At 44.3% G+C, this 22338-nt stretch overlaps 1 protein-coding gene across 3 annotated transcripts in view; it reads right to left on the bottom strand.

Moving 5' to 3' along the window:
• Nucleotides 1-8289: 8289 nt before the first annotated feature.
• LOC137347791 (B box and SPRY domain-containing protein-like) overlaps nt 8290-22338 on the bottom strand; it is a 96333-nt gene continuing 82284 nt past the window's right edge. For all 3 annotated transcript variants that reach the window (XM_068012761.1, XM_068012762.1, XM_068012760.1), the window contains 4 exons: nt 19892-20122; nt 19776-19801; nt 16870-16994; nt 8290-10894 (listed from right to left, as the gene is read on the bottom strand). In XM_068012761.1, the coding sequence (XP_067868862.1) occupies nt 10368-10894; nt 16870-16994; nt 19776-19801; nt 19892-20122 (909 nt within the window). In that variant the 3' untranslated portion in view covers nt 8290-10367. The remainder of the gene's footprint in view (nt 10895-16869; nt 16995-19775; nt 19802-19891; nt 20123-22338) is intronic.

Genomic DNA, 22338 nt, shown 5'->3' with positions numbered 1-22338 from the left:
ATCCGCACTCCTGACCTTGTGATGGAGGGTAGGTAATTGATGAACTGAAGATGGCTCGACCTAGGACAATTCCCTGAACAACCCCTGCAGCGATGTCCTGGGGCTGAGATGACTCACCTCCAATGAAAACAAGCATTAACCTTTGTGCTAGGTATGACTCCAATCAGTGGATAGTTTTCCCCTTGATATCAACTTAGCTAGGGCTCCTTGATGCTACTACAGAAAATCTGATTAAGAATAAAACCAGATGGACCACCCGGCATTGACCGAGGCACCAGAAACAAGAACAGCACACCCTACTCAGTTGACCCTGAAAAGTCCTTCTCAGTAACATCTGGAGACTGCCAAAATTGGGAGAACTGTCCCACAGACTAGTCAAGCAACAGCCTGACATAACCATACCAAATCAGACCTTGCAGCCAATGTCCTAGATTCCTCCATCAACATCCCTGGGTAGGTTCAGTCCCACCGGTGGGAGAAATCCACCAGAGATGGCAGGACAGTGGTATACGGTCAGGAGGTAGTGGCCCTAGGAGTCCTCAACATTGGCTCGAGACGGCATGAAGTCTCGTTGCATCGGGTCAAACACCTGCTTGTTTAGGTTCCGCCAGGGCCACTCAGCTCCAGACCACATTATAGCCTTGGTCCAAACATGGACAAAAGAGCTACATTTTAGAGGTGAGGTGAGAGTGATTGCCCTTGACATCAAGCCAGCATTTGACCGAGTGTGGCATCAAGGAGCCTGAGCAAAATTGAAGTCAATGGAAATCAGGGGGAAAACACCACTGGTTGGGATCATGCATTGCACAAAGAAAGACAGTTATGGTTGTTGGAGGTCAATCGTCTCATCTCCAGGACATCACTGCAGGAGTTCCTCAGGGTAGTGTCCTAGGCCCAACCGTCTTCAGCTGCTTCATCAATGACCTTCCTTCAATCATAAGGTCAGAAGTGGGGCTGTTCGCTGATGATTGCACAATGTTCAGCACCATTCTCAACTTCTCAGAAGCAGTCCATACCCACATGCAGCAAGACCTGGACACAATTCGGGCTCAGGCTGATAAGTGGCAAGTAACATTTGCGTCACACAAGTGCTAAAACAATGACCATCTCCAACAAGAGAGAATCTAACCGTATCCCTTTGATATTTTACAGCATTACCATCGCTGAATCCCCCAGCATCAACATCTCGAGGGTTATCATTGACCAGTAGCTTAACTGTACCAGCCATATAAATATTGTGGCTACAAGAGCAGGTCAGAGGCTGGGAATTCTGCAGCAAGTAACACACTTCCTGACTCCCCAAAGCCTGTCCACCATCTCCAAGGCATATGTCAGGAGTGTGATGGAATACTCTCCACTTACCTGGATGAGTGCAGCTCCAACAACACTCAAGAAGCTCAACACTATCCAAGACAAAGCAGCCCGCTTGATCAGCACCTGATCCACCAGATTAAACATTCACTGCATCCACTATTGGTGCACAGTAGCAGCACTGTGTACCATCTATGAGATGCACTGCAGCAACATGTCAAGGCTCCTCTGACAGCACCATCCAAACATGTGACCTCTATGACCTAGGTGATTGGAATGTAACCACCTGCAAAATCCCCTCCAGGTCACAGAACATCCTGACATTGAACTGTATCACCATCCTTTCACTATTACTGGGTCAAAATCCTGGAACTCCCTTCCTAACAGCACTGTGGGTGTACCTACCTCACATGGTCTGCAGTGGTTCCAGGTGGCAGCTCCCCATCACCTTCTCAAGGACATTTAGGGATGGACAATAAATGCTGACCTTTCCAGCAATGCTCACTTCCAAGGACGAATAAAACAACCACTTGGTCAAATTTTTCCTTGATGTCAAGAGCAGTCACCTCTGGAATTCAGCTCTTGTGTCCAATTATGGACCAAGGCTGTAATGAGGTCTGGACCTGAACTCACCTGGCAAAACACAAACTCAGAATCACGGAGTAAATAAGAACATAAGAAATGGCAACAGGAGTAGGCCATTAAGCCCTTCGAGCCTGATCCGCCATTCAATGAGTTCATGGCTGATCTCCTACTTCAACAACATTTTCCTGCAATATCCCCGTATCCCTTGATGGATTTAATATGTAGAAATGTATCGATCTTAGTCTCGAACATACTCAATGACTAAGCCCCCACAGCCCTCTGGGGCAAAGAATTCCAAAGATTCACCACTCTGTGAGTGAAGAAATTCCTTCCCATCTCAGTCCTAAATGGCCTGCCCCTTAATCCGAGATTGTGTCCCCTGGTTCTAGACTCTCCAGCCGGGAAAAACATCTTTCCTGAATCTTCCCTCTCGAGCCCTATAAGAATTTTCTATGTTTGAATGAGCTGAACACTCATTCTTCCAAATTCCAGAGAATAAAGGCCCAGTCTATTTAATCTTTCCTCATAGGACAATCCCTCCATCCCAGGAATTCGTTTGGTGAATCTTCATTACACTCCCTCCATGGCAAGTATATCTTTGCTTCGGTGAGGAGGCCAAAACTGCACACAATACTCCAGGTGTGGTCTCACCAAGGCTCTATATAATTGCAGCAAGACATCTTTACTCCTATCCTCAAATACTCATAATAAAGGCCATTTGCCTTCTTAGTTGTTTGCTGCACGTGCATGTTAGCTTTCAGGGGATACCCAAGTCCCTTTGAAGTTCAATGCTTCCCAGCCTCTCTCAATTTAAGAAATACTCTGTATTTCTGTTTTTCCTCCCAAAGTGGATAACCTCACATTTCACCACATTGTATTCCATCTGACAAACTTTTGCCCACTCGCTCAACCTCTCCAAAAACCCTTGAAGCATCTTTGCATCCACTTCACAACTCATACTTCCAACTAGTTTTATGTCATCTGCAAACTTGAAAATATTACATTTAATCCCCACATCCAAGTCATTGATATAGATTGTGTCCAGCTGGGGTCCAAGCACTCATCCTTGCAGTACCCCACTAGTCCAGCCTGCCAACTTGAAAATGACCCATTTCTTCCTACTCTCTGTTTTCTGTCCATTAACCAGTTCTCAATCCATGCCAGTATATTCCCCCCAATCCCATGCACTCTAATATTGTCTACTAACCTCTTATGTGGGACCTTATCAAAAGCTTTCTGAAAATCTAAATATACTGCATTCACCAGTTCCCCCTTATCTATTCTGCTAGTTACTTCCTCAAAAAACTCCAACAGGTTTCTTAAACATTATTTCCCTTACATAAATCCATGTTGATTCTGCCCAATACTACCATTATTTTCTAAGTGTCCTGTTATCACGACCTTTATTGTAGGTTGTAGCAATTTCCCTATGACTGATGTTAGACTAACAGGTCTTTAGTTCCCCATTTTCTCTTTCTTAAATTCTGCAGGAACCATTCCAGAGTCTTTAAAATTTTGAAAGATGACCACCAATGCATCTTCTATGGATACAGCCACCTCTTTCATCATTCTGGGATGTAGATCATCAGGTCCAGGGAATTTATCGACTTGGAGCGAAGACCAAAGTACGGAAGGTCCTCATCAGGGAACTCCTCTTTGCTGATGATGCTGCATTAACATCCCACACCGAAGAGTGTCTGCTTGTTTCATCGTGGTCATCAGTGTCATCAACAGGATTGCGGCTGCCTGCAACAAACTTGGCCTAGCCATCAGCCTCAAGAAAACGAACATCATGGGGCAGGACGTCAGAAATGCTCCATCAATCAATATTGGCGACCACGCTCTGGAAGTGGTTCAAGAGTTCACCTACCTAGGCTCAACTGTCACCAGTAAACTGTCTCTTGATGCAGAAATCAACAAGCGCATGGGAAAGGCGTCCGCTGCTATCCAGACTGGCCAAGAGAGTGTGGGAAAATGGCGCACTGTCACGGAACACAAATGTCCAAGTGTATCAAGCCTGTGTCCTCCGTAGCTAGCTCTATGGCAACGAGGCCTGGACACGTATGTCAGCCAAGAGCGATGTCTCAACTCATTCCATCTTTGCTGCCCCGGAGAATCCTTGGCATCAGGTGGCAGGACCGTATCTCCAACGCAGAAGTCCTCGAGGCAGCCAACATCCCCAGCATATACACCCTACTGAGCCAGCAGTGCTTGAGATGGCTTGGCCATGTGAGGCGCATGGAACACGCGAGACAAGGAGGCCAAAGAAAGTCCATTAATTTCTCTAGTACACTTTTTTATTGATATTAATATCTTGCAGTTCCTCGTTTACACTTGTCCCTTGATTCTGTATAATTTATGGGAGGTTTTCAGTATTTCCTCCATGATGACAGACACAAAGAATTTGTTTAGTTTCTCTGCCATTTCCTTATTCCCCACTATAAATTCTCCTGACTCCGCTTGTAATGGACCCACATTTGTTTTTGCTAATCTTCTTTTTGCATACCTTTCTTGGTCTTCCTTTGCAGAATTCTAAAATGCTCCAAATCCTCAGGCTTACCATTTTTTGGGCAACTTTATTCACCACTTCCTTTACTCTAATACAATCCTTGATTTCTTTCACTAGCCATGATTGGAACACTTTCCTTGCTTGGTTTTTGTGCATTAAAGGATTGTATTTTTGTTGTAAACTATATTAGATCTTTAAATGTTAGCCATTGCCTGTCTATCATCATATCTTTTAAAATAGTTTCCCAATCCACCAGAGCCAAGTTGCCCCTCATACCTACATAGTTTCCTTTGCATAAATTTAAGACACTAGTTTCTGATTGAACTACATCACTTTCAAACTTACTGTAAAATTCTCCATATTATGGTCACTCTTTCCTAAAGGCTCCTTTCCAAGATTATGAATTAGTCCTTCTCATTACACAATACTAGATCTAAAATAGCCTATTTCCTAGTTAGTTCCTCAACATACTGCTCTAGAAAACCATCTCACATACATTCCAAGAATTCGTCCACCACAACATTAGTACTAATTAGGTTTACACAGTCTATATGTAGATTGAAAGCCCCCATGATTACTGTATTAACTTTGTGACACGCATCTCTAATTTCCTGATATGCACTGTGATTTACGTGACCAATGGTGTTTGGTGGCCTGTAAATAACTCCCACCAATGTGTTCTTCCCCTTGCGGTTTCTTAGTTCCACCAACTGATTCTACGCCTTAATCTTTAGAACTAAGGTTATATCTCACTACAGTACTAATGCCCTCTTTAATTAACAGAGCTACCCCACCACCTTTTCCCAGATTCCTGTCCTTCCTGAATGTCACATCCCCTTGGATATTCAGGTCCCAACTGTGGTTTCCTTGTAGCCACATTTCTGTAATGGCTATCAGGTCCAACATATGAATTTCTATTTGAACTGACAATTCATCTGTTTTATTGTGAATGCTGTGGATACAGAGCCCTGAACTCCAATTTGTTACTGTTTTTGTAAACTCTGGCCCTATCTGCCGGCAGACTATTTTGCAATCACTGTCCCTTCCTGCCATACTCTGATCATCATTACCTTTATTGTTACCTTGATTTATTGCTTTGACATTTCCTTCCCCTGCATGATCCCTTCCCCACCACCGCCCCCACCCCCCTATTTAGTTTAAAGTCCTCACTACTTCCCCAGTTGTATGACTCACAAGAACACTGGTCTCAGCATGGTTCAGGTGATGTCCATCCCAACGGTACGGCCCCCATTTTCCCCAGTACTGTGCCAGTGCCCCATAAACCAGAACCCACTTCTCCCACACCAGCCTTTGAAACATGCATTCATCTCTCTAATCTTATTTCCCTATGCCATTTTGCATGTGGCTCAGATAATAATCCAGAGAATATTACCGTTGAGATTCTGCCTTTTAGTTTAGTGTCAAGCTCCTCATACTCCCTATGCAGAACCTTTTTCCTAGTCCTATCTATGTCATTGGTATCTACATGGACCATGACACTGTATACTGCCCCTCCCACTGCAAGTTCCTCTCTAACCCTGAGCAGATGTCCCGAACCCTGGCCCCGGGCAAGAAACACAGCCTTCTGGATTTTCACTCTCGGCTGCACAGAACAGTGTCTATCCCCCTGACTATACTGTCCCCTGCTACCACTACATTCCTTTCAACTCCCCCCACCTGAATGGCTTCCTGTACCATTGTGCCATGGTCAGTCTGCTCATCCATACTACAGCCTTCACTCTTGCCCATACAGCTGCAAAAACCCTGAACGTGTTGGTCAATTGCAAGGGCTGAGGCTCCTCCACTTCCATCTTTTCGATCCCCTTGCCTGCCTGATTTGCAATCATACCCGCCTGTCCCTGACCACTGACCAAACCCTATCCTAAGGGGTGTGACTGCCTTCTGGAACAAATTGTCCAGGTAACTCTACCCCTCCCTGATGCATCACAGTGTCTGCAGCTCAGTCTCCAGCTCATTAACTCTGAACCAAAGCTCCTCAAGCCACAGACACTTCCCACAGATGTGATTGCCATGGATTACAGCGGCATCCAGGAGCTCTCACATGCTGCAGCCGCAACACATCATCTGTCCTGCCATCCTTAATTGTGTTAATTAATTTATATTTCCCCTCTTCACTGAACTCCCTCACTCAGCAAACTCCTGATTTTACACTCTGTGCGCTCAAGCAGCACTCAGTGCCACTTGATAGATCTGTCGACACACCTTCCATCATTTTGCTGATGATTGAGAGTAGACTGATGGGTATTCAATGCTGGATTGGATTTTCCCGCTTTTTGTGAATAGGACTTAGCTGGGAAATTTTCCACATTGTCAGGTAGATGCCAGCGTTGTAGATGTACTGGAACAGCTTGGCGAAGGGTGCAGTTTGTTCAGGAGCACAAGTCTTCAGTACGGCAGCAGAGTCAATAATGTCTGTAATAATTGGGAGATTAGAGTAAAACTGGGGGAGAAAAGTCACAGTCAAGCCTCTCACTGACAATCACATATAAGTTCACATATTAACACTCCTTCAATGTGTATGGGGTGTGCTTGAAATCGCAAAGGGAGTAATGAGAAAACCTTAAAACCCACTGGAGCCAGTCAAATGGTGCCTTGTTGTCTGAACAGTATGAATAAAGCAGGCTCAGTAAAAATAAAATTCACAAACAATATGTATTATTTATCCTTAATATGGAAAGACATCCAGGAGAATGCAAAGCCTATCCTTTAATGTACATAATTTACATCACAGAATCGAGCCATTCGGCCCAACTGGTCTCTGCTGCTATTTGTGCTCCACACGAGCTTCTGCCCACTCCTTGTAATCTCACCCTATCTGCATAACCCTCTATTCCTTTCTCCATCATGTTCCGAAACAGTTTCCCTTTAAACGCACCTATGTTATTCGCCTCAACTACTCCTTGTGGTCGTGGGTTCTACATTCTAACCACTTCTCTAGGTGAAGAAGTTTCTCTTGAATTCCTTATTGGATTTATTAGTATCTTAAATTGATGCCCTAGTTCTGGTCTGACTCAAGTGGAAACATCTTCTCTACGCCAACCCCATCAAACCCTTTCATGATTTTAAAAGACATCATTAATCACCTCTCATCCTTCTATTTTCTGGAGAAAAGAGCCCCAGCCTGCTCAGTCTTTCCCGAGAAAGATTACAGATTACAGTACAAACAAGATACAAGAGATGCACTGTACTTACTTTCACAAAACTGTGGCTGTATCGTCCGGCATAAGGACAGTACCTACATTGTCATGATTTCAGATCTTCATGGTGCAGTCGTGTGCAGAGGTCATAATCAAGGGGAGTGAGGAAGTTCCGCTTGGGAGAAAGATGCAGACTGCAGTGGTCTGTAGGTGTCGAGGACAAGTTCACTGGTTGGTGTATGAATTTAATATTGCAGAAAGGTGCAGTGCCTCAGTGTACTTCATTGTGACTCGTGCTGGCTAGTTCCCTGGAGAATGTACATTACCACCTCCAATGTTCTGAACAGTAACTTAGGTGAGTTGCCGGGGGAATGGCATGAGGAAAACCTGGGGATTCTGATTGGCAGAGTCAGCAAATGGAAGGTGATGCTCAACCTTCATGTCAAATTTAATGAGGGAAGAAAGATATAAATTGCTGACCAACTGCAATGCACGCTTTCTCTCACTGCCTCACTCATTCTCATATAGATTTTGCCTCAGTTACAGAGTGAGATGTGATACGATGTTGTAAAGGGATTTGAGTCACAGAGCACACATGGCTGCAAAAGATAGAGGAGAGAATAGGGAAAAAACAAAAGCTGTGTTCAATAAAGTAATTTTCATAAATCAGAAGTACAAACATAAATACATTTGTGTAAATACTTTTATTTAATGATAACACATTATTGAATAAGAAATACATTCCATCATTAAATAACTGAGACTAGACAATATACAGTTCCAGAAATTCAGCCTTTCCAAAGCTCTCTGAATGGTCATGCTGCCCTTTAACTCCTGGCACTGTAGTGCAGTGCAGCCATGATCCAGCATAGAATTTGTAGCTGACGGAATCAGCTCAGTCACTGGAACAATACATGTTCACAGTATTTGGAAGGGTCAATTGTAACCAACAAGAGGCAAAATATAACTGAGCATGTTTCAAATGGGAGTGAGCAACATGGTGCCACGTACCCTGGGCATTGAGAGTGCATGTTGCTTTGCTCCTCTTGTAATCAGATTTAGAGCTTAGTGCCCATCCTGCCAACCCCATCTCCATCTCTGTAACCTATTTGGTTCCATAACTGTTACTGTATTGTGAGGCAATATCCTCCAGTTATAGGTTCCCCCCAAGTCTTATTTAAAGCACAATCTATTTGATCACTTCTGCTTCAGGTTGCCAACTCTGGTTGCATGTATTCATGGTGGTTTCGTCACATGGCCTCCCACTCCAACAGCCCCATCCGGTCAAACAGCCTTTCCCCCTCCCCACATCTACACTGTCTTTAGCATTAATAGGCAAAAGTATTCAACAGAGAATGAGCTGAACACAATTTTTTTTAACTGCTCCCATTAATTTTCTCCTGAGTTACTCATAACAGTGTCCAGAAGGTTAATCTTTAATTCCTGGAAACTCCAGGTTAATTTTGGAGGGTTGGTAACCCTATCCCTACTCTATCCCTCTCCAAACCCTCTTAAAGAATGTGGCGGTGTGACATTGCAAGAGCTGAAAGAATTTGAGAGAGATAGAAATGAAATGGTTTTCAGTAGCTTATTTATTACACTCAGCCCTCGCACCCACCCCTCACTATCCAGGGGACACTGTTCCAATACCAGGGATTAAAAGCAGGCATTATATATCACAGGATCAAGAGCAGGTCATTCAGCCCCTCGAGGCTTTTCTGCCCAGTTTCACCCAGTCAGTCTGTACCTGGAACTGAAAGGCTCTGGAAATCTCAACATCCTCGATGGAACATTAGACAAGCAGGCACACAACACAAAATCTGAATTTCAGACAGTTTCCATTTCACAGATTGCCAACATTAAAAACTTCATGACTGATCCCAATGACCAGTTATTTTATCCTTGGTATGCATTAAATTACCAGGATGACAATAGCAGGGTATGTTTGGGGCCCTGGGTGAGGCAGAAAACAGCCCTGGTTCCTGTTCTTTGTCCCTATCCAGTCAGCTCCCTCCCTCTGAACATCTCTGACAGTGAAATAGCCTGTCAACATTCAGTGCCACAATATGGTACAGTAGTGTAGTAATTATGTTACTGGACTGATAATCTAGAGAATGTGAGTTCAAATCCCACCATGGCGGTTTGAGAACTTGAAATCAAATGTTTTTAGATCTGGAAATAAAACACTGGTATCAGTAATGATGACCATGAAGGTGCTGGATTGTCGTAAAAACCTATCTATCTGTTTCACTGCTGTCCTTTAGGGAAGGAAATCTGCTCTCCTTACCCTGTCTGGCTGACATGTGATTCCTGTCCCACAGCAATGTGGTTGACTCTTAACTGCACTCTGTTGTATCAAACTGACAGCAGTGATTCAAGAAGAAGGCCCAAGATCACCATCTCAGGACAACCTAGGATGGGTAATAAATGCTGACCATGCCAATGAGGCCCACCTCCCAAACAGAATTTTAATAAAATCTACATCAACAAGGAAATCAAGAGGGAAAATGAGGGGAGAAAACTGGAGAAGAAAATCCCTGTTACCCGTCCTTTCCATATTTAACTGTAAGCTATGTCAACATCCTTTTAACACAGGATGACTTGCTATAACCCAAACAGCAAGAATGAAACATCTCTATGTTGGCAACTCAACCAAAGAAGCTTTTATGCTCTGTTTAAACCAACTTTGAGACATTTTGCTGGTTCCCATAGAATCAGACAGGAATCTCTTCCCAGAATGAGAGAATTCCAGAACTAAAATATTAGGCACATGCTTGGAGATATCCAGTGCATCCGCCATCCTGTTATTGGACAATAATGATACTTTCATCTGTCACCGCCAGTGCAGCGTGGATGGGAAAGGTGAGCTTTGTTCTATAGCTGTGCATTATAGCACAGGCATCAGCATCATAGAAGAGGATTTCACCCCCATCATAGTCCACCAGCACACCAATCAACTTTGGGCGCCTCAACAGATCCAAGGTTTTCAGCTGGCCATCATGGGCGACTGTGTACTCATCATCATACCGAGAAAACACCCAGGAGGATGAGTTATATCCGAGTCGGGATTCATGACCAAAGCCTTTGCGTGGAAGGCAGCCGTAAGCCAAGCCCACTTTGTAGGCGCAGCTTTTCCCCACGTCCACTTTCCAGGTGTGAAGGCCACTCTGGAAAGACTCCAGTCCCAGGGCGTTTGGCCAGTGCTCAAAACGCTCAGGACAGTCTGGGTACAAGCGGACCTTCTTGCTGACAAAGGTCAGTCTCTTTTTATTTTCAGATAGTGTCAGCGATGAGTGCAATGTTTTTTCATCAATGTGCAAATCTTCAGCATCTGAAATAGAAGAATCTAGTTTTAGTTCAACTAACAATGCTCACCCATTAAAGTCTTTACACCGGAGCAAGATGTGGGTTCACTTTTTACTCTTTTCCTTTGAAAACAATTGTGTTTAAGGTCCTGAGTTCAAATCCCACTCCAGAGACTTGAGCACATAATCTAGGTTGACGCTCCCAATACAGCACGGCTACCCGACCCGAACCTGACGGAACCCAAGGACATGTGTCGGGTTTGGGCCGGGTTGGGTCGCTCTTCCGGGTCCAGCATTCAGGCTCGGGTTGGGTCGGGTCGGGCTGGGTTGGACACAGTGCCAGTGCTGCCTTTTGGTCAGGGAGGGAAAGGGAAGCAAGAGTAAGAATAAGCGTCATTCATTTCCGGTAGTCTGTCGGGTCGGGCGCAGGAAAAAACCAAAGGACTCGGGCCCGGGTCGGGTTCAGGTTAGATGTGGTCGGGTCGAGCCCGGGTCGGGTTTAAATTGTACACCTGAGCTGGCCTTTAGCTCCCAGTGCAGTACTGAGGGAGTTGGAGGCGCTGTCTTTCGGATGAGGCATTATATTGAGGCTCCATTTGCTCTCTCAGGGGGACATGAAAGATCCCAGAGCACTATTTAAAAGAACAACAGAAGGGTATTCCCTACCGCAACCCCTACCCACCTCCTCACCACCCCACAACCCCACCAAGACCTGGCCAATACTTACCACTAAAACAGATTATCTGGTCATTATCACTTTGTTGGATGTGGGAGTTTGCTGTGTGCAAATTGGCTGCCACGTTTCCACAATTGCAACAGTGATTACACTTCAGAAAGTACTTCATCGGCTGTGAAGTGCTTTGGGACATCCTGAGGTCATAAAAGACACTAAATAAATTTGTCTTCCAATTGGACGTGAAGATATTAGCGCCGGGGAATGGAATAGTTTATACTTGAGGCAGTGATGTCAGCACCAGGAGATGTTCAGTGAAGCCTTCTCTCTGCTCTGTCCCAGTACACACCTCCACCACAGAACAGCAGGCCCCACTGCACCAGTGTCACATTTTGTTCCCATAGCAACCATCAATCAGCCCATCTCAGTGATGCTGCCAATTAGAACTGGTTTTATATTGAGGCCCTGTACTCATGAGATTGAGACATATTTTCCATTGAACCCTTACAGCCAGTAAACAGAGAACACTTCCATCCCATCAGGTCTGAACCCCTGTCCCAAAGGTGAAAGGTCAGTAGCCTAATCCATTGGGCCACCAAGTTCCCCAGCTGGGACTTCATTTGCAGAAGAATCACATTAAAAATCACAGACTAAAGATGACACGTGGGCAAGTGACTGTCTGAACTCACAGCCCTCAGGGTGAGAAGGAGAGGACTGATGGAAGCTCCTTGCTTGTTGCCCCAGGTTGATGACTGTATCCTGACTAATAAAACAGCTGGTTTAGGTAATCCCTGCCAGTAACTTGGCAAGATTATTTCAAACAAAAAGTATTTTTAAATCCACAGACTAGTGACAATGATGGCAGATTATTGGTGGCCGTGCTTTCACTTGTTGAGGCCCTGCACGCTGGAATTCTCTCCCTAAATCTCTCCACTTCTCTACCTTTCCCCCTTACTTTAAGATATTCCTTAAAATCTACCTCTTTGACCAAGCTTTTGGTCAACTCTCATAATATCTCCTTATGTGGCTCTGTGTCCTATTTTGTTTGGTAATGTCCCTGTGAAGCACCTTGGAACGTTTTATTATGTTGAAGATGCTATATAAATGCAAGCAGTTGTTGTTTATAACCCAACCAAGGGATATGGGTCAAAGGTGGGTAAATGAAGCTGAGGTAAAGATCGGCTATGATCTAATTGAATGGCAGGCAAACAGGTGCGAGATGCTGAATAGCCTAATCCTGGTCTTATTCTGTAAAGTTTACAAAATTTCAGTCTACTTTTCATAACTCTTTAACCTGCCAGTATATACATGAAAATCTGATTGGACAATTTATCCAATAAAATGAACAGAACCCAAATCTCAAACAGACTATTTTAGTGAGAGCATTTTATTTATTTATTCAGAGATACAGCACTGAAACAGGCCCTTCGGCCTACTGAGTCTGTGCCGACCAACAACCACCCATTTATACTAACCCTACAGTAATCCCATATTTCCTACCACCTACCTACACTAGGGGCAATTTACAACGGCCAATTTACCTATCACCTGCAAGTCTTTGGCTGTGGGAGGAAACCGGAGCACTCGGCGAAAACCCACGCGGTCACAGGGAGAACTTGCAAACTCCACACAGGCAGTACCCAGAATCGAATTCGGGTCCCTGGAGCAGTGAGGCTGCGGTGCTAACCACTGCGCAACTGTATGAGTAATATTGCTTATTACTCATGTGAATTAATCAGTCAGGTGCTCCAAGATGCACTCATTGGCCGTGCTGCTGGATTAAGATATTCCAGGGCATTGGAAGTAATTTATTAAGAGTTATGCAGCTCACTTAGTGTGTATATAACATAAGGGACTGGATTTTAAACTTCTCCCTGGGTGTGAAGCTCATGTTGTAGATTAGCCATCCATTATAGAAGCAACTTGGATTTTCACGACATAAGACTGAAAATCAGGCCATTTCTATAATAGTGGCCTATCTACTATATGAGCTTCACACCTGGACAGCAAGGTGAAAACCTACCCTGTAATATCACGTGCCAGTGACAAAGTGTGAAATCGACACCACGTAAACACCCACTGTAGACAGGGCCAGATAGAGGGAGCTGATTGTTTAAACAGTGTCACAGTCCAGCCACAAAACTCTGGCTCCAGGCCTCCTCATAGCCTGTCATTAGGCTGAGGTGGGTGTTTTATTTTCATCAAATGCACTGTACCATTATACCACTGCCCAGTCCAGCATAGCACAGCCCAGCACAGTCTAACACCAGCCCAGCACAGCCCAGGGCTGCCCCAATGTCAGATTCCAGATGTAGACCAATGACACCCAGCTTTACCTCAACACCACCTCTTTCAACCCCTCCTCTGTCTCTAATTTTCCATGCTGTTTGTGCAACATCCAGTACTGGATGACGAGAAATTTCCTCCAAAGCCATAGAAAGTACTAAGGCGAGAAGTTGCTCAGTCAGGAGATTGAGTGAGGAAAGGAATGAGAACATCACCGGGAGAAACCCAGGATGGAGCTTGGAAGGACAGGACAATTTAAAGGAAAGGCGAGAAGGGTGAAACAAGGTGAGTTGCTCAAAGGAGAAGCATCAGAGGAGTTGGGGGGAGGGTTTGTGGAGGGTAAGACCAAGGTGTGACTTAGTGTTAAAGGCCAAGCTGCCACATCCATGATGTTCCATCCATTATAAACCAGGCAAGTTATGCTCACTGGGCAGTGCAGGTGCTGGGAGGTGTAGCCAGGCGTTGGGAGGTGTAGCCAGGCGCTGGGAGGTGTAGCCAGGCGCTGGGAGGTGTAGCCAGGCGCTGGGAGGTGTAGCCAGGCGCTGGGAGGTGTAGCCAGGCGCTGGGAGGTGTAGCCAGGCGCTGGGAAGTGTAGCCAGGCGCTGGGAAGTGTAGCCAGGCGTTGGGAGGTGTAGCCAGGCGCTGGGAGGTGTAGCCAGGCGCTGGGAGGTGTAGCCAGGCGCTGGGAGGTGTAGCCAGGCGCTGGGAAGTGTAGCCAGGCGTTGGGAGGTGTAGCCAGGTGCTGGGAGGTGTAGCCAGGCGCTGGGAGGTGTAGCCAGGCGCTGGGAGGTGTAGCCAGGCGCTGGGAGGTGTAGCCAGGTGCTGGGAGGTGTAGCCAGGCGCTGGGAGGTGTAGCCAGGCGCTAGGAGGTGTAGCCAGGCGCTGGGAGGTGTAGCCAGGCACTGGGAGGTGTAGCAAGCACAAAGTCTTCAGCAGGGGTAATGTTTCACTGCCTGTGAACCAAGTTCAGTCAATGCCAGGATATCAATGGAACAATCAACAGTAAGGTCATAGATGGCAAGGATGTCAGAAAGATTGCTACAGAGACCTTTTATCCTTACAGCTTTTTTGCCTCTCCTGGGAGATAACATGGTTGTAGGGAGGATAGGTTTATGAAGTATCTAGTGAGAGAGATGAGGGACAGGCTTGATGGACCAGCTCATCTTTACCTACCCATCACTTTCACATGCACTACTGCACGAAGGAAATCTTTCCCTCAACAATTTTCTCCCTGCTCCTTCGACAACTTGCATTTATATATTGCCTTCAATGTTGTAAAACATCTGAAGACGCTTTACAGAAGCATTATCAAAGAAAATTTGACCTGGAACCACATAAAGAGATATTTGGACTGGTGACCAAAGGCTTGGTCAAAGTGATAGGTTTTAAGGAGAGATTTAAAGGAGAAGAGCTTTAGGGAGAGAATTCCAGAGGTTAGGGCCCAGGCTGCTGAACGCATAGCTGCCAATGGTGGAGTGATAAATACTGAGGACAGAAAGTGGTTAGAACTGGAGAAGCGTCGATATCTCGGAGGTTGTCGGGCCGGTGGTGGTTACAGAGATGGTCTGTGTAGGTTTCTTGCTGGGATTGATGAGCACCACCAGTACTACACCCAAGTGCTCATTATTCTTGAAGCTACATGACAGTGAATTTAACAGATTATTTGACCCCAAGGAGCGTCACATCAAGCATGATCCTTTTTTCCCCCACCCAACACCCAACATGTGAACTCCAGCAGGGTTCACAAATAACAAGCAGCAGTGGGCACTCTGCCCAATCTTTACCTCCTGAACCCAGGGCTGCAAAGGCCAATTGTAGCTCATCAATTGCTCAGATCAACTAACTCAGCACCAGCCCAGGATCGGACTTTGGACACCTCTGGTCTGTATAGCTCAGTTAATCACCAGCTAATCCCACTGATTCATGAGGTTTCAAACTAGTCCTTAATATTACATAGAATTACATAGAAATTACAGCACGGAAACAAGCTATTTGGCCCAACTAGTCCATGTTTATGCTTATGTTTATGCTCCCCACGAGGCTACTTCCATTTTTCCTCATCTAACTCTATCAGCATAACCCTCTATTTCTTTCTCCCTCATGTTCTTATCTAGCTTCCCCTTAAATATATCAATGCTATTCACGTCAACTACTCCCTGTGGTAGTAAGTTCCACATTCTGACCACTCTCTGGGTACAGAGGTTTCTTCTGAGTACCTTACTGGATTTATCAGTGATTTTCAACAACAGCTTGTTATTTGCTTTTCACATAACAAAACATTTCAAGGTGCTTCACAGGAGTGTTATGAAGCAAATTTTGACTCCAAGCCTAATAAAGCAATATGAGGGCAGATGGCTAAAAGCTTGGTGAAAGAGGTAGGTTTTAAGGAGCATCTTAAAGGAGGAAAGGGAGGTAGAGGGGCAGAGAGGTTCAGGGAGGGAATTCCGGAGCGTTGGGCCTGGGCAGCTGAAGGCGCAGCCACCAATGGTGCAGCCATTCAAATCAGGGATGCTTGAGAGGCCAGAATTAGATGAGTATTGATATCTCAGAGGGTTGTGGGGCTGGAGGAGATTACAGAGATAGTGAGGCACGAGGTCATGGAGGGATTTGAAATCAGACTTTTAAAATAGAGGTGTTGCTTGACTGGGAGCTAATGGAGGTCAGTGAGCATAGGGGTGAAAGGTGAACAGGACTTGGTATGAGTAAAGACATGGACAGCAGAGTTTTGGATGACCTCAAGCTTCCAGAGGGTAGAACGTGGAATGCTGGCCAGGAGCGTGTTGGAATAATCAAGTCTAGAGGTAACAAAGGCATCAATAAGGGTTTCTCAGTAGATGAACTGAGACAGAGGCAGAGTCAGGAGATGTAACAGAGGGGAAATAGGTGATCTTAGTAATAGTGCGAATATGTGATTGAAAGCTTTCTTATAATGATGGCCTCTAGCTTTGCTCTTCCCCAACAGCACCTGTTTTCTTCAAACAGATTACACTGTTTCTATTTATGATCCAATACACTAATTATTGCGTGTGAGTTATTACTGACCTGCAATGCAGATCATGGCCGCAGATGCCCACAGCCTATCGAGGAGGTGACTGTCAGCACAGGCATGGTTGAAGTTCAGCTTGTTTGAGTCCTCGGGCTCAAGAATTCCCTCTGCTCCCTCCGCCCTAGAACAACAAATTACATTCAGAACAGAAAAACCCACACAACAGCTGCAGTATTATGTTTAATTCTTCACAATGCACTTTTAGGAAAGATATCAAGGCTTTGGAGAGCATGCAGAGGATGAAGAACTTCAGTCATATGGACAGACCAGAGAAGCTAGGATTGTTCTCAGAGCAGAGAAGGTTAGGGGAGATTTATTAGAGGTGTTCAAAATCATGAGGGATTTTGATAGAAAAATAGGGAGAAACTGTTTCCACTGGCAGGAGGCTTGATAACTGGATTTAAGATAATTGACAAGAGAACTAGAGGGCTGATGGGTTTTTTTTTTACACAGCAAGTTGCTATGATCTGAAATGCACTGCCTGAAAGGGTTTTGGGAGCAGATTCAGTGGTAACTCTCAAAACGTAATTAGACAAATACTTTAAAAGGAAACGTTTGCAAGGCTGCGTAAGACAGCGCAGGGGAGTGGGGCTAATTGGATAGCTTTTTCAACACGCCAGCATCAGCATGATTGGCCAAATGGCCTTCTCTGTGCTGTATGATTCTATAATAGTGGACAACATCATACAGGATTTATTTTCTAACTACTCATTGTTTCAGTTAAACTCACCCATGTGGGTGCAGTCCACGACAGTTCGATGCATTTATTTTTCTCCCCTGTAATAATGGGAGTTTGGGAGGTGCCATTTATAAAATGTGTAAACTTTGCTCAGTGGCTAAGCCCCATCAGTAACATGAAGCTATTGTACGTGAGCTTGTGCCTACATAAACCTTGCCTACAAAACTCTGCATTATCGTAGGACTAAAAACTGCTGAAACCCAGATACAAAGATTCATCTCATTTGAGGGTAGGGTTGCCAACCCTCCAGGATTGCCCTGGAGTTTCCAGGAATTAAAGATTCATCTTCAGGACCATCCTGGGAGCAACACCCAGCAGAAAAATCACACAATCACAAACAGTACACGTTTTCTTCATTTCCTTTGTTTTTTAGTTCCAAAAATATTGGAGATGGCAAGGGATGGAGATGGGGATGGGGAGGGGGTGGGGAAGGTGGTGGGTAGCTGTGTGGGAGTGAGAAAGGCTGTTTGACCAGTTGAGACAATTGGAGTTAGGAAGTCATGTGATGAAACCTTCAGGAATACATTCAACGCTGGACAGACCGGCATGGTTTAACCCCAGGGGCAAATGGGGTTTTCAAATCACTGGTGGAGAGTCTTCAATAGATCATACCATAGATGACCAAGTGTTAAAAAAACAGTTGGTGGTCTTGGAGGGGAGGGTGAAAGTTTTAAACACAGGTGCAAGGATTTTTAAAATATTTTGGGGAGGTGTCTCTGAGATGCAGGTCATGGGCCATTTCATTCATAATATTTATCATTAAATTGAAATGATTTCCATTGTGTGACTTGGAGCAGTTTAATCATGGCAGGAACTTTAGCCGGTCAATGGATTCAGTATTACAGATTGCTTAAGGCAGTTTAGTAACTCCATCGCTCTCCTTACAGAAGCAGGATGAGGACAGAACAGTTGGCACTCTATGCCCAAAGAGCCGGGAACTCCCAAACAGGATTCCTGTAATGATGAGACAAGCCTGATCTTTACCATGCAGGCCTTTCCTTGTAGAATGGAAAGCAGAATAAGATCCCTGGAGGTTATGTCAATGCAATAATCTAATGGGGAAATCTAGATGACATTGTAAACTGCAGGAGATGAGCTTGAATGGATAAGGGTGGGTTTAGAGCAACGCACCAAAGCTCTTTCGACAGCACCTTCCAAACCTGCGACCTCTACCACCTAGAAGTTCAAGGGCAGCAGATGCCTGGGAACACCATCACCCGCAAGTTCCCCTCCAAGCCACACACAATCCTGACTTTGAACTATATCGCCATTTCTTCACTGTCACTGAATCAAAATCCTGGAACTCCCTAACTAACAGCACTGTGGGTGTACCTACCCCACATGGACTGCAGCGGTTCAAGAAGGCAGCTCACCACCAACTTCTCAAAGGAAATTAGGGATGGGCCATAAAGCCAGCAATGCCCCCCCGCATCCCCATAAATGAATTTAAAAAAGAGACACCACCCGCTCAGTGTAATTATCAAGATTTGGACTGGTACTGCCAGAAAGAGGGGGGGATTGGGAGGGAAAATCGAGCAATAATTACTCATCACCTTGTTTAGAATGTGTAATTTGATCCAGTCAGAATAGAGACTCACATCACTTCATTGACGTTCTCTACAGGGCTAAGTTCAATGTGTAATTAGATCCAATTATTGACAGGTAGGAATAAAAACAGAAAATGCTAGAAATATTCAGGTAGGTAGGTCAGGTAGCAGACAGAATTGTTCTGAAGAAAGCTTATCGATCTGAAACATTAACTCTTTTTATCTTTCCACAGATGCTGCTTGACCTGCTGAGTATTTCCAGCATTTTCTGTTTTTATTTCTGATTTCCCACATCCACTGTATTTTGCTATATCTAGGCCGGAAGCAGGATGAGACAGGAGACAGCATTGATACTCATGATTTCAGAAAAGGCACAATGCTAGCACGCTTGGTTCAGACAAGGCACAGCGTTAACACACGAGTTCAAACAACGCATAGTGCTAACACTCGTGGGTTCAGACAAGGCACATTACTGACACTCGTGAGTTTAGACAAGGTATAGGGCTAACACTTGGGTCCAGCTGACATTGTAAACTGCAGGAGTAAAGCTTCAATGGGTTATGCTGAGCTTGGTGTCAGTTGTCAGTGTTTGCTCTATATTATTGGCTGGACGTACCTTTCAAATATTTCCTTCTGACGTTTCTGCAGAAAGAGAGAGAGTGAATTCAGTTAATTAGTAAACGGAAGCAATTTCTAAATGGGACTGGATAGTAATGGAAAACTGTTGTTCACCATAAGGGCACCATCATCCATTTTGGTCAGTGTGTCCACTAGGTAGTTTTTTATGTCAGTTAGCTTCTGCTGGGATTCCGTCCAGTATGTTTTCTGGGTCAGGATGCTCTGTTGGACCCGCTCTTCCTCATCATGGATCATCTCCAACAGTCGCTGTTCCTCATTCTCGCACATCTCACGTATAAAGTTCAGGCGTTGGATGATTAGTTCCCTGGCACCGCTGGCATTAGCCTGTCAGCAGGAAGGTGGAGAGAAGCTGTCAGTAAGGAAAAGATGCAACCAATGCCATTAATCAAGGCTGCAATACCCCCAGTCACTGAAGTCACCCCAGTCAGCAAAAGCAGCATCTTTACAACAACTTGCATTTATATGTAGCAAAATGTCCCTTCACAGGAACCATATCAGACAAAATATGACACTGAACCGTGTAAAGAGATATTAGGACAGGTGACAAAGGCTTGGACAAAGACATAGGTTTTAAGGACCATCTTAAAAGCAGAGAGGTTTAGGGAGGGAATTCCAGAGTTAAAGACCTAGGCAGCTAATGTCACAGCCACCAATGGTGGGGTGAAGTAAATCGAGGATACAGAAGAGGCCAGAATTGGAGGAGCGCAATGATCGCACAGTTAAAAATGGAATTCAAAGTTCTTTATCTCAATGCGGGAAGCATCTGCAATAAGATAGATAAACTAGTGGAACAAATAGAGATAAATGGTTCAAATTTAATCACCATTACAGAAACATGGTTACAAGGTGACCAAGGTTGGGAAATAAATATTCCAGGGCACACAATATTTCGGAAAGACAGAATGGCAAAGGAGGAGGGGTAGCTCTGATAACAAAGGATGACATAAGGGCATTAGTGAGAAAGGACTGGGCTCAGAAGATCATGAAGTAGAATCAGTATGGATGGAAATTAGGAATAACAAGAGTCGGAAAACATTGGTGGGAGTAGTTTATAAGCCCCCTAACTGTAGTTATACCATTGGACAGCGCATTAAACAAGAAATAATTGCAGCTTGTAACAATGGTAATGTAATAATTGTGGGGGAGTTTAATCGTCACATAGACTGGAGTAATCAAATTGGCAAGGGTGGTCTAGAAGATGAGTTTGGAGAACGTTTTCATGACAGTTTCCTCAAGCAATACATTGTGAAACTGACTAGGGATAAAGCTATTTTAGATCTAGAATTATGTAATGAGGCACAGTTAGTTAGTAATCTCATAGTAAAAGATCTGCTGGGAAATAGTGATCGTAATACTATTGAATTCCATCTTAAGTTTGAAAGTGACGTACTCCAATCACAAAAAGGAATCTTATGCTTAAACAAAGCCAATTACATAGGTATGAGAGGAGAAAAGGCTAATGTTGATTGGATAAATAGACTAAAAGGTATGGCGGTAAATAAACAGTGGGAAACATTTAAAGAAACAAAACAAAAGCTCAGCAAGAAAGACATATCCATGGCTCGCTAGGAAGTTAAGGATGGCATTTGATTAAAAGAAGAGGCTTATAATGTTGCAAAGAACAGTGGTAAGTCTGAAGATTTGGGAGTATTTTAGGAACCAACAAAGCGCCACCAAAAAGTTGATAATAGGGGAACAATAGAATATGAGAGTAAACTAGCCAGAAATATAAAAACAGATTATCAGAGCTTTTAGAAGTATATAAAAAGGAAGACAGTAGCTGAAGTAAATGTTGGTCCCTAAAAGCAGAGTCAGGAGAAATTATTATAGGGAATGAGGAAATGGCAGAGGTATTGAACAAAAATATTGTGACTGTCTTCACAGTGGATGACACAAATTACATACCAGAAATAGAGGGTAACCGAGGGGCTAAAAAGAGTGAGAAAATTAAAGTAATTCATATTAGCAGAGAAAAAGTATTGGAGAAACTTAAGGGACTAAACTCTGGCAAATCCCCAGGACCTGATGGCCTACATCTAAGGGTTCTAAAAGAGATAGCTGTAGAGAATAGTGGATGCAGTAGCTATGATTTTCCAAAATTCCTTAGATTTGGGAACATGCTGTCATGGCCACATCTCTGTCCTGGGCCTGCCGCAGTGTTCCATTGAACATCAACGCAAACTCGATGAACAGCACCTAATTTTCTGATTAGGCACGCTACAGCCTACGGGACTGAACATTGAGTTCAATAATTTCACAGCATGACTGGCCCCTTTGTTATTTTATTTTATTTCATCATATTTTTATTATGTGCCTGCCTACTGACTTTTTCATGTTTGTGTTATACCTAGGAACATAGGAGCCACCCAAACTTTTATTATTATTATTTATTTTTATTTATTTAGAGATACAGCACTGGAGCAGGCCCTTCGAGTCTGTGCCGACCATCAACCACCCATTTATACTAATCCCACATTAATCCCATACTCCTACCCCATCCCCACCTTTCCTCAATGCCCCTACCACCTACCTATACTAGG

The sequence above is a fragment of the Heterodontus francisci genome, chromosome 32 (genome assembly GCF_036365525.1).
Source record: "Heterodontus francisci isolate sHetFra1 chromosome 32, sHetFra1.hap1, whole genome shotgun sequence".
In the NCBI taxonomy this organism is placed as follows: domain Eukaryota; kingdom Metazoa; phylum Chordata; class Chondrichthyes; order Heterodontiformes; family Heterodontidae; genus Heterodontus; species Heterodontus francisci.
This window is presented reverse-complemented; position numbering and strand designations above follow the sequence as displayed.